Source organism: Pipistrellus kuhlii, unplaced genomic scaffold (assembly GCF_014108245.1).
Source record: "Pipistrellus kuhlii isolate mPipKuh1 unplaced genomic scaffold, mPipKuh1.p scaffold_m20_p_17, whole genome shotgun sequence".
Classification (NCBI taxonomy): Eukaryota; Metazoa; Chordata; class Mammalia; order Chiroptera; family Vespertilionidae; genus Pipistrellus; species Pipistrellus kuhlii.
The window spans coordinates 27,059,634-27,072,798 of NW_023425482.1; the positions used below are offsets into that span (position 1 = coordinate 27,059,634).

At 43.8% G+C, this 13,165-nt stretch overlaps 1 protein-coding gene across 4 annotated transcripts; it reads right to left on the reverse strand.

The window, feature by feature from the left end:
• Positions 1 to 1,060: 1,060 nt before the first annotated feature.
• On the reverse strand, positions 1,061 to 13,084 carry OGFOD1 (2-oxoglutarate and iron dependent oxygenase domain containing 1). 4 transcript variants are annotated; one of them, XM_036440374.2, is made up of 13 exons: positions 12,859 to 13,083; positions 9,920 to 10,065; positions 9,706 to 9,752; positions 8,756 to 8,856; positions 7,073 to 7,189; positions 6,178 to 6,269; positions 5,862 to 5,990; positions 5,450 to 5,563; positions 3,740 to 3,819; positions 3,142 to 3,455; positions 2,500 to 2,622; positions 2,015 to 2,073; positions 1,061 to 1,464 (listed from the first exon to the last, which is right to left on the reverse strand). In XM_036440374.2, exons 1-13 carry the CDS (start codon positions 13,010 to 13,012, stop codon positions 1,303 to 1,305), a joined length of 1,638 nt encoding a protein of 545 aa, XP_036296267.1. In that variant the 5' UTR covers positions 13,013 to 13,083; the 3' UTR covers positions 1,061 to 1,302. The 4 variants fall into 4 exon arrangements, with proteins under 4 accessions (XP_036296267.1, XP_036296269.1, XP_036296270.1 ...); XM_036440376.2 differs by lacking the exon at positions 12,859 to 13,083 and adding an exon at positions 11,080 to 11,184; XM_036440377.2 differs by lacking the exon at positions 2,015 to 2,073 and having other exon boundaries at positions 12,859 to 13,084.
• Between the last annotated feature and the right edge of the window lie 81 nt (positions 13,085 to 13,165).

Below are 13,165 nucleotides of genomic sequence, written 5' to 3' on the forward strand. Positions count from 1 at the left end.
GTGATGGAAACGCAACGGAGTGCAGTGATGACAGCGCGGTGCGGGCCACATTGCAAGGCCTGGCGGGACGGATTTGGCCCGCGGGCCTTGTGTTTGACACATGTGTCCTAAGGCCTTGCAGTTACTTCTGTCCAAGCCACCACCACCAGGATCTCAGTATCTTAGCATGGTTTGTATTAGTTCCCACCATGTCTGCTTATCCGTACAAGGCTCAGCTGAAATGCTCTCTTCTCAAGAGACCGTTCCTCTCTCAAGTCTATTCCTAGCCCTCATTATATCCTCTTTATATAAATCTTAAACCCCTCTTAAGTGAGAGCAGGGGCTGCGTCTTAATCAGCTTTATCCCCCCACAATGCTGAGCGAATGCCTTCAGCACATACAGCATCTGCTACTCCCCCTGAGACCGTCTTGTCCTCAATCAGCCATCAGTAGTTTTAGAAATCAAAGAACTAGGAACTTTATAACCATTATGCAACCCTGGACATGCTTTACAAGAATGACTTTCAACATTATTAAAGTTTAAAATTTTATAATTAGTAGTTACAAATCTGCCAAAAGCAGAGTCCTGTGATCACAGAACTAAATTATCCCCCGTTTCACTCTGAAACTCAAGTACAAGATGATACCCATGCAGCCTGGTGTTTTGCATTTTCCCCTCATTCCCATCTGGCCCCTGCCCACACTATGTGCTCTGGCTCCTCAGTTATCTTTTTGGTACAGAAATCTGCTTTTCCTAAAATGATACCACATGGACAGTTCCTAAGTAGTTTTCAAAACTGCCTATGTGGACTGACTTCGTGTCAATCAGAGAAGGAATCAGTTTTTGTGGAAATGTTTAGTTCGTGGAGACTGGAAAGCCTGCCTCTGGTGTCTGTCAGACTCTCCCAAGAGGATCTGTACGCTCTCACTCAGTAGTAGTGGTAAGTATATATCACAGCATTGAAGAGATCCTGCAGCCAAAACTTTTTGCTAAAAAATTACTTCTCTGGGAGAGAGAACCCAAGAGTTGGTATTTTTGTTTTTGTATTTTGTGGGGAAGAAACTACCACATGTGGTGGAATTTGGTTAAAATGGTAAATTTTATGTCCCATATTTTACCACAAAAAGAAACCCCACATTTAAAAACTCCCCAAGTTCAAGGTCTAGACTGAGGACAATCACTGTGAGTCCTATTGAAGGCCAACCATGCGGTTTTAAGAAGTGTCAAGACAGGTTACCTGTAGCTCTCCTTTGCTCGATGCCAGCTCTTCAGCCTTTCCAGTGCCGCTGAAGGGTCTCTCTCGGCAGCTTCGCCCAGCCCTGTCATTCATAGTAGACGAACGAGAAGTCCCAGAAACCTGTTCTGTTTGGGAAGGTTTTCTTTTGTCCTAGGCTTCGGTGGTTAATATGCTTGACAAATTTAAGAGTCTCTCTATCTCTGTAGACCAATGCCAAAGAATTGTTTTCTGGATTCACTGTTAGCAGCTGAAACAGGCAAATACAATGACACATCAGAACACAGAGCTTATTCTAAACTCTTCAGTGATTCATCACTAAACAGATGAATATCAAGTACTTCCATATCAAGTACTTAAGACAGGTACTTAAGTACTTGATATGGGGAAAATAAAGAGCATAGGGGATAATAAAGAGCTTTTACTAGGAAGAGCTATTGCTCTGGCTGTCAAGTCATTTTCCAACAAACCCATTCTAATACATACCCAGAAAAATTTCAGCTAATGCACTCATTTATTACATTGTAAAACTGATGGGAATGTGTTGGCTCTTAATACATTTGGAATTCACGTGGCTCTTAATTCATTTGTAATTTCTTAGGGTAGAATAAATAAATGCTTAGTGATTATCCTTTTGCACCTTTGTTCCATATGGAGTACTTTCTACTAGAAATTAGATCACTGCCAGGCAGATCAACATTGACTCATTGGTTAAAGACAATGGTAGGTCATAAAAATTGGTTTTTTGAAGAAGGAAAGCATCAAGAACTAAAGATAGTTTGCTATCAGGAGCAACTTACCTCTTCATCTTCCCCTTTGGCAATGTAGGAAGTAAAGCCACCATATTCAGGCTCCCAGCCTTACAAGGAGAAAAAAAACAGCATTCAGAAAGCTCTCCTCTGCTGCTTAGACCACTGATCCCATGCTGCTGAACGGGGGATTGGGAGTCTAGCAGTAACCAACACTATGACTTAGGAGCCTGAATTTACCATTCAATCAACACCAAAGAACTCAACACTAAGAACTAAATGTTAGATTTAAGGACAGTAGATCGGGGAGGGGGGCATTCTTGGAGGGTAAGTATGTATGGTTTGGTCCATCTCCCACACTCTGGTCACAGGTACAAATCCTACTTTGAGTTGGGAGGCTGAAATTCACCACCCCTAATACCCTTCCCAATACTGAGACAAGGCAAATACTTCTGAACTGGTTCAGTTGGAGAGGGGCATGCAGGAGAGACTGCCCCTTTACGGCAACAGTCACTGCTTCCTCTCCTCCCTCCTACCTTCACAGCCACAGTAAAGAAGTAAGTCCAGGGCAAATTCAGTCTTGCTGTTGTCATGGATTAAAGTGTAGTGACCAGGCTGCCAATGCCTCAGTTCACCCTGGCACGTGGGAACACTTGATTCTAAGAAAAAAAATAAAAATAAAAATAAAAGGCCAGAAAATCCTATATAATAAAAGCCTAAAATGCAAATCAACCAAACAGCAGAATGACCGGTTGCTATGCACTGACCACCAGGGGGCAGATGCTAAATGCAGGAGCTGCCCTTAGCCCCGCCAGTTCCCCCACAGATGAGTCCTGATCACTGGCCAGGCCTAGGGACCCTACCCGAGCATGGACTTTGTGTACAGGGCCTTTAATATGAAAATGACTTTGATACCACTGCTAGATTGCAAAGGAATGACAATGATTTGTTCGTCTAAACATCTGAAATTGATGTTATTTTTTTAATATATTTTTTAAAAAACAAACTGTCCTTTCCTTTTAGTGAGCTCAAGGACAGCAAGGACCTTGTCTGTGCTTTTTTTTCTCCAACTCCCCAAACAGGACCTAACAAACAGTAGATACTCAAGAACTGTTTGTTGAATGCATGACTGAATGGTGAGTGCTGAATGGAAAACCAGGACAAGCCATGAAGCTTACCTTCCTTGGCTTCCTTTTCCTCTGGCTCTAGGCCTGCCTGCTCATTGCTCTGCTGGCTGTTGTTGCTGGCAGCTGCCAGGTGAGTCTCTGGCTCCGAGGAGCTATGGCTCGTCCCTTCTTCAGTGCTCTCAGGAGCAGAGTCTGGTTCTCCCTCCTTTGTGCCCTCCATCTCCTCTTCTTCGGAAGGGGCCAAGAAATGAAGTTTCAGGCCTGTGAAGTTGGACAGCAGCAAGAACAGTGCCTCGGAGCGAAACAATGTCATGCAGTCCTGGAGAATGTTGGGAAGCGTGCTCTCCTCGGCTTTTTCATAAAACCTGGAAAGCAGCAATGGCAGTTTTCATCAAAGCCACAGATATAAAATTACTCATGGAATAAAAGCTAATAGTTAGCTTTGGGCCTCTCCCCTAACTCTTGGCACAGCTACCTATTAAAGCACATATGACAACAGGGAGCTTTTGCTTGGGCCAGGTACTGGATGTCCCTGGGAACCAGATATCACTAGGGAAGTGAGCCTTCTAGACAGGTGCCTTGATATGGGGATAATAAACAGCATAGGGGATAATTTGCAGAAGCAAATGTCTTGGATGATGGGTCCTACCTTTTGTTAGGGGGCCCTCGGCTGTTCCATTTCACACCTCCTTTCTCCAAAGCCTCACAGACCGCCGCAAATTTCTCAGGCTGGAAAATGAGCAAATAAAGAAACAGTCAGCAAACCTCCCTGTGACTCCTCCCTGGTCTTACTGGTGTGGAAGCTCTGCAGAACCATCTGGCTGATTCTTAAAGGGGTCACTGACTCTCACCCCTTCCACACAACATTCCCTAGTCCCAATAAGAAGCCAGAGGAAAGATGGGATAAATCGTCAGCATGCTTTAGCCAAGAGACTCAAGTGTCTACTTGGACCATTTCCTGAAGTAGTTGTTTATCTTATATCAGACTGCTCAACCTCTTAATCTCCTTCATTTATAAAATAAGGATCATAATATAGACTTTGTAATTCATAAGATGTGAGGGGGAAAAATTAAAGCAAAACAGTCAATGTCATTACAATGAAAATCTGTAAACAATATGGATTCTCTAGGCCTCAGCTCATTCCTTTCATTTAATCAACACTCTAAACTTAAAACGTTAAGTTCATATAAGAATTAGGTTAACCTACTAAAATATTTTCCAAAGGAGCTATGTATCTGCTTAATGCAGTTTCCCAAGGAATGTTCTGAAAATAGTAGGCCTATCAGCAAAGTAGGAAAAGGACTCCAAAGCATGGTGTAGTTAAGCTGAATTACATAGGGTTTAAAGAAGTTTATTTTCTACGATACTTTTCAAATTCCTTAATAGCTAACGGCAGCAATACAATTCTGAGACAGAGAATATGTACTGTCTCAACCTTTTTCTCATGGAGGAACCGCTCTTGGGACTGTGATGCCATGGCACTCAGGGCTCAAGGTCAACTGTGAAGCACCACACCAGTGACATGATCTCGTCTGGCCCCCACCACCCTTCAAGATGGACAGGCAGATTTAGAGCTCAGGGACTGAGTGATCTGGTCAGGCTAGTAAACCATAGAGCCAGGCATGACTATAAGGTCTCCGACTTCTGCTCTAGCTTGCTTCTCACTATAAAGTGTTGCTTCATCACTGTCAAACATTCATCAATAGGTGCTGATCAACTAGCAATCTGTCTCACTAAAAGTCATAGCATGCACCAGAGTCATCAAATAAATAGGACGGGAATGACACACAACTCCAGTGTAGAAGCCCCCCCCCCCCCCCCCCCCCCCCCCCCCCCCCCCCCCCCCCCCCCCCCCCCGCCTCTGTGTGCGTATCATTAAGATTCTAGAGAAATGGAGAATACCCAAGGGAGTCTTTTTTTTTTTTTTTTTTAATTTAATATATTTTATTGATTTTCCACAGAGAGGAAGGGAGAGAGATAGAGAGCTAGAAACGTCGATGAGAGAGAAACATCTACCAGCTGCCTCTTGCACACCCACTACTGGGGATGTGCCCGCAACCAACATACATGCCCCTGACCCGAATCGAATCTGGGACCTTTCAGTCCACAGACCGACGCTCTATCCACTGAGCCAAACCGGTTTCGGCCCAAGGGACTCTTAACCCACTAAACACACAACTGATACCGATGTTAGCCATTAACATCATCTCTATGTCTTATGTGAAGTAGAGGATGACCTAAACATTCTAACCAGGAACAAACAAAAACAACAAAAACTCTTGGTGATGCCTATTCACCCACCCAAGCAGCAAGACTGCATGCCAAACAAGACATAGCAGACGGGACATGCGGACCTACCTTTAGGAACTCCTTTAGGAGGATTTCAGACTGTTCTTCAAACTCCTCTTGAATTTGAATTTGGTATTCCATGTCCAGATAAGTAGGGTTGATCCACTCATACAAAATTTCATGCTTACAAAGAAGCAGCAGATGCAAAAGGTGAGTGAATTCCTATTGCTTTTGTTCTCACATCATTTCACAGTAGTAAAATACTAAGTGCAAATCCTCAATTTATAATTGTCTCCTTGTTAAATATAAAGCGTGGGGAAACTGCCTGAGAAGGACACCAGCCAAGTTTATCTAAGAAAAGGGGAAGGGCAAGCTCAAGGCTTGGTTTCATTATCAGGAAGAGCCACTTTCGAAACCACAAAAACACCCGCTACGCTACAGCTGCTAAGATAAAAATCCAGAAGCAGGCACTTATCCTTACATCTCTCGGGATATGAGGGCTCCGAGGTATGGGAGGTTCAAAGTGGGTGGGAGGCCTGGTCAGTGAAGTACCGTGAAACCATCCGCTGATAGACAGACGTGACTTTTCTTCAGACAGGACCTCAGACACCTGAAAGGACAAAACCAATGGTACATCAACTCAAAGAATAAGGAGGGAGATTACCAGCCCAGGCACACCAACTTCTAGATCCTTCACGCTGGGTGTGAAAACAGTCTGGCCAGCCAGCTCTAAGAGGAATGAGAGACTATAAGGCATCAGCCTTAGTGCTCTTACATCTGTGGCTTACAATCTTTACCTGGTGAAAGGACACTGGAGACACTTCAAAGAAAACCAGCGTGTTCCACGAAGGAATAAGGGACCTGACGATCTGCTTCGGCTGGAAGTGTTCTGCACCAGGAGAGAGCACACCCATAAACATGTTAGCACTTACCACTTCAGGCCACCCGTTTCACCCGACAATCCTGATTTCTAAGCGTCTCTGAATGTACCCTGTGATCCTCAAAGATCACCCTCCCAGCTACTTTGCTCATTTTGCTAGTTCTTCCAGGTGACACCTGTTCCTCCTTACACCACCATCTATTATTGGATGAGGGCTGAAACCTCCCTTGAGTCAACCTCTGTGGTCAGTCATTATAATAAAAATCCCCAATGCCCAGCCAGTGTGGCTCAGTGGGTGAGCGTTGACCTATGAACTAGGAGGTCATAGTTCGATTCCTGGTCAGGGCACATGCCCACGTTGTGGGCTCAATCCCTAGTGTGAGGCATGCAGGAGGCAGCCAATCAATGATTCTCTCTCATCAGTGATGTTTCTATTTCTCTTTTGCTCTCCCTTCTCGGAAATCAATAAAAATATATTTATTAAACAAACAAAAACCCCTGATTTCCTGTCAAATGGACTGGTCCTGGCAGATTCAGAGCCACAGGCAGGTATACATGGTCTCTGCTACCCTTCCACAGTCTGTATTCAGATGCCAGGTCTGACTGCTCCTCATCTAAATCACTTATAACTTATCTCTGTCTGGAGTGATCATTATCTCAAGTACAACTCAGGGAGGCAGATGTCAGGGCTGGCATTCATTCCTCCTGCAGCAGTCACTGTAATCAATGGCTCCCATCTCCTTGGAGTACAGACATTGTGCCCAAGGACTGGGATGTAGCTATGGGTGTTGAAGAGCATGCGCGTGTCTTACCATCGACATTGTACAGGTCCAGGGTGCCCCCCAAGCTCCTGTCCCAGGGAGGAACTAGGTAAAGAATGAAGGCGATCCGGCGCCCCTCCAGCTCATCGTCATGGCAGAGCAGGGCATCTGCAAGTTGAATGCACAGCTGCATGTCCCTGCAGACAAGGAGCAGCTGGGACCCGACCCTGCATTTATGTAAGCCATCAGACATTCATCTGTAATGTCAGCTCCTCCAGCCTTAAAATGACACTGACTTCTCTTTTATAATTACAGAAATAAAACTGTCAACTCTGAAAACACTGAAGAATCACTAACAATATTTTTACATTTTCCTTACAATAGTTTCTACATGCGTGAAATATTATCCTGGGTGGTTATTTTGTGGCCTGCTTTTTTTAAACAATTATTACATGGCAAGTATGTTTCCCTATACTTTTCATCTCTTTTAATGATTGCAGTTATTTTATTCTAAGGATTATGAATCACTCCTTCACCCTTTAATCAATCTTCTATGTTACGTTGTTCCCATTTCTTATTAAGAAATAATGTTTCAATGGGAATTATTGTACAAAGATCTTTTTGTACTTGTTCCCACTAATTTCTCCAGTTAAACTTCTAAAACCCATGAGGTGGGGTTGAGCAAGGTGGGAGAGGAAGGAATGCTACAGTGAATAAATATATTAAAGATAATGTAACCAGGTTTCTCAATGGAAGAAGGGAATTACAAATATGAAAAAGGAGAACTCTAGAAGGAACCCTACGGAATGTAGGATCCTGGACTGGATCCTTTTGCTGTAGAGCACCAAATAATGGAACTAACTGATTTTAATGGTTTATCACTATCAGTAGGAGACTGTTCCTGTAGGCATTACTGAAGTTATTCACGGAGATCACAACTGTAATCTATTTGTAGTAAAACAGGAAAAAAAAAAAAATGATTTGTACTATGTGTGCCACTTTTCTGTTAAGTTTGAAATTACTAAAAAAAAAAAAAAAGTTAAAAAATAATCATCTGATATGATTCTTCATGTGTATCACTAAGTTATCCTCAAAAAGTTGTTACTAAGTTAAACTTCCAAGACGGGAGTTAAATCCAAAACAACACACAATACTTTTCAAAACGTTACCAAACGTTTCAAAAAGACATGTAGATGCTCAGAATGGGAACTGGGAGGATGCACCCCAAACTGGTGACAGTGAATCCCTCTGAAGAGATAGCGGGTTGGGGGGCTGGAATTAGACACATGTGAAGGGGACTATCAAGGTTTACACTGTATATTTCTATATTGTTTCAAATGTTTTCCTTAAAGAGTATATTCACTTATTAACTTCAAACTTATAAAGAAAAAAATTACTTTGAGGGGGACATTTGTTCCTTAAGCAGTCTAAGAGGAGAGTTTACAATATCACCTCTGAAGTTCCCATATGGTATGGAAAGTTGGTGTGTATGTTATCAGCATTTTCCTGAAAATATGGTCAATAGCTTTCATCATATTCCCAAAGAGAACCACTGCCTTATACCTTCCAATACGAAGGGCGCTTCTGTATAGGAGCCAGGTCAGATCTTCCTTAGTAAGATCCTAATGATACACAGGGACACAGTCCAGGATTTTGATATACTGAGACTATCTTTCTACTATTGTTTAGATAAGGCTTTAACTCTTACAGACATCAGGGCTTTATCTTTCTTACCTGAGAATTCATATTTGGCACAGGACATGTCAATGGTTGATTCCAGGTCAATCTTGGTTATGTCAGAAAGCCAAGCCCGGAAATCTTCAAACAGAATTTTCCTAGAAATGCAAACAAGATAACCTGTGATGCCATAGTGTGGCCTACATTTGTGTATATGTCACAACTGTTTTTTCCTGGAGGTTGCTGTTTATTCAAGAGATCTATTTCCAAGAGTCTCCCTCACTTTAAACTTGCATAGTTTAGGGCTAATATTCCCAGGGCACATCCTTAATTATTTGCTCAGGATAAATTTTTATAAGTAGAATCACATTACAAAAAGAGAAAGCCTGATTTGAAGGGCTTTGATACATCTTTCAAAATCATTTCTAGGAAAGACTGCAGCAGTGTATAAAGGCATCTACTATACTTCTATCAACATGGGAGTTTTTGTTTTTATTTTTAAAATATATTTTATTGATTTTTTTACAGAGAGGAAGGGAAAGGGATAGAGAGTCAGCTGCCTCCTGCATACCTCCCACTAGGGATATGCCCTCAACCAAGGTAGATGCCCTTGACCAGAATCGAACCTGGGACCCTTTAGTCCGCAGGCCGACGCACCATCCACTGAGCCAAACCTGTCAGAGTGGGAGTTTTTGTTTTTAATATTTACCAACCTAATATGTGAAGAATGGTAATTTCAGTGTTAATTTGTTGCCTGGACTACAAACAAAGCTGAACATTTTATCACTGAGAATTGGACCCTGGGATCAGACACTCAGGCTTGTATCCTTGCTCCCTCAATTTTTACCTGGGTGGCCTTGAAGAAGTTACATAATTTCTCAGAGGCTGTTTCCTCCTCTACAAAATAGGGTAATACATCCACAGAGATTTAAGACATAACATTTTAAAGCACTTACTAGCCAGCCTGGCACATACCAGGCACCCAACAAATATGATTACTTGTTTACCTTAAAGCACAGATGTGAGGCTCTTTTCTCTTCTTCAAATCATCAGACTTAACCATGAAAGAGAGAGAGAGAAAAAAAGGATTTCCTTCATATATGAGTCACAACATCAAGGCAAGGCCGCTCCAAGGTAAAACCTCAAGTGTAAAGATACTGAATGACTTTTTTGTAAATAGGTTTCTAAAGTGGAAGAACGAATGGAAAAGGTCATAAATACCTGCTGGAACTTATATAAATCATTATACTTTTCATGGAAGTCCAAGTTCAAAAGCTCCTTCTGAAGCCCTTCCAAGAAGTTTTGACTTGGGATGAAGTTTGGGATCACGCAATGAAGAAAGGGGTCCGTGTCCATGATAATGGCTTCTATTGGGAAGAAAACAGTATGGCTTATTTTTCGTTTGTATTTTTGACCCCTGAGTAGCATAGTACAGAGAATACAAAAGGGGATGGTCATGAATTTTTAGGAATCTAATACCTGAAGTCTCAGATGTGGGGGATTATAAGCTGTTCCCTTTTTTTTCTTTACCCACCCAAAACTACTTTTTAATGATACCGTGCTTAAAATATTAGGCCTTAAAATTGGGGGGGCTGGAGGGTTTGTTTAATGTTTACTTGTTGAATTGAATATATATATATATTAATATGCTTTATTGAGTTTTTACAGAGAGCAAGAGAGAGGGATAGAGTGTTAGAAACATCGATGAGAGAGAAACATCAATCAGCTGCCTCTTAGCACACCCTCTACTGGGGATGTGTCTGCAACCAAGGTACATGCCCTTGATGGGAATCGAACCTGAAACCTTTCAGTCCACAGACTCTATCCATTGAGCCAAACTGGTTCCGGCGAACTGAATATATTTTAAAGTCTTGAATATATCACCCCCTCCCCACCACATTTAAAACGAGAGTAGCCAATTAAAAATGAGAATAGCAATACTGGCTGGCAATTTTCCTCAACCCTTTTTCTTTTCCTAAGTTATTGTCCAAGACAGTTAGAACATATACACTTTGTGGGTTAAAACAAAAACAAAAACAACCCACAAAAAACCAGTTCAGGCATAACCCCTTCTAAGTCACTTTACCCACTGCCTCTGTTGGGCTATATTATGTACCATCTAATAATCACACCAGCGCCAAGCACGGTGGTGCTTTGCATGCATTATTTAATTTTCCCACCATGCTAAGGCAGACGTGATCACTGTCTCCATCCCACAGATGAGGACAATGAGAAATCCTTAAACACTGAGCTATCATGTCTTTCTTTGCTTTTTCAATTATGCGGGCATCCTGGTATAGTTAACAACAGAGTGGGTAGGAACCAGGCCCAGGATGCCAGCCAGCTTGCGGCTGCTGCTCTCCCAGCAGTGTAACACGTACCTAAGTACAAGGCAACCTAGGCAGCTGCCTACGGCTGGGTTGTCACTGTCCACGTGCATCCAGAGCCCCCAGGACTCACCGCTTTGAGCACTTCACCACACAAAAATCACTGCGAACTTTAGAAGGGAAAGCATGATGCATCGTGGAGTTCTTATGCTATAAGGTGACACATGAAGGCTGTAGGTTGTAGGTTCCTTCCTCCTACAACACGTTTTACTTTCATAGGCCAAGTGGTTCGTTCTATCTATCTATCTATCTACTTATCATCTATCACCTACCTACCCTGTTTCCCCCCAAAATAAGACTGTTTTATATTAATTTTGCTCCCAAAGATGCGCTAGATCTTATTTTCAGGGGATGTCTTATTTTTCCATGAAGAATACGGTACACATTTATTGTTAAATGAAAATAAAGGAAATTTATTACCTGTATACGGTACGGTAGTACGGTAGTTGTCAACACAAACCAGACAAACTGTGAATCCTACAGTATCAAGAATTTACTCATTTATTCAATGACAATCATGTCATCATCTTCTGGAACATCATCATAACAATCCAATTCCTGAATTTCCTGGTGAATTTCTTGTGACTCCATTTCTTTCAGAATCAGTGGACCAAATCTCTCATGTTTAGCAATAGCATTCTGAGACAGAGCCTAGGGGGGGCCTTATTTTTGGGGCGATACCTTATATTTCACTCAGAAGGAAACCTGTAAGTAGGGCTTATTTTCGGAGGATGTTTTATTTTCGGGGAAACACGGTACCTACCTTTCATCTATCTAAAACCCTAATATGCAAATCGACTGAACAGTGGAAGGACTGGTCGCTATGACAAGTACTGACCACCAGGGGGCAGATGCTAAGACAGGAGCTGCCCCCAACCCGCAGGTCTACACCAGCGACGGGGCTGGGGGGGTTGCCAGCGGGTAGCGCCAGGTCGGCCAAGGCGGGCGGGAGCCGGGCATAAAATAGCCAGAATAGCCCTAACCGGTTTGGCTCAGCGGATTGAGCGTTGGTTTGTGGACTGCAGGGTCCCAGGCTCAATTCCGGTCAAGGGCATGTTCCTTGGTTGCAGGCACATCCCCAGTAGGGGGTGTGCGGGAAGCAGCTGATCGATGTTTCTAACTATCCCTCTCCTTCTCCCTCCCTCCCTGTAAACAATCAATAAGATATATTAAAAAACAAAAACCAAAACCGAGTACGCTCAAAAGCTCTGGCTGCACCATCCCGGGCCAGCCCAGCCCAGCACCGCCTTCACAGGAAAACATCACCTAAGCCACTCAGATGTGTGTCCCAATGCTTATTGGTGCTTCTTCAGGGAAACACTGTCAGATACCTACACGCATTAGCTCACTAATCTCATTCAAGGTCTTTCCGAGGTAAATACTATTTAGCTATCCCATTTTACACCGGAAGGAACTCGAGTTTTTAAAAAGTTAAACCCACCGACGACGACCACGCACAGCCAGTGGAGGGCTTCGAGAATTCCACGAGGAGCCTTTGCTTCCAGAATTCAGCCGAGAACTTGCACGCCCTCTACTTCCGGGAACAATCCGACCTGCACGCCCACCTCCTCTCGGGCTTCTACTTCCAAACCGAACTCGCAACGACAGCGGGGCACAGGCCAGGCCGGAGGGTCGGAGGTGCCCAAGTCACGCTCTCTCCAACAGCCTCCATCCATCCCTGTGGCCCCGCTGCCCCCGGCTGGGCTCCAGCGCCAGGACTTGCCGAGGCCCCGGGCCCCGCATGGTGGCTCCCCCTTCCCAGCACCCGGTTACCGTGACTGAGCGGCGTCCTGCCCCTCCAGGCCTCGGCCACCCGCTTTTTCAAGGCTTCCTCCTTGACAGCGTCCGAAAACTCCACCGTCACCTCCTTCTTCCTCTTCTTCCCCATCCGGTCCGGGTGAGGGTCGGGGGGCCGTTTCCCAGTCATCTCCTCAGCAGCCGCAGACCCCACGACACCCAGACCAAGCAGCTCACCGAGACTATAATTCCCAGAATGCACTCTTTCCCAGCGCCACCCAATAGGAAGCGCCAAAGGCAAGAGGAGGCGGAACCCATACCTGCTCTACCAATGGGAGCTCAA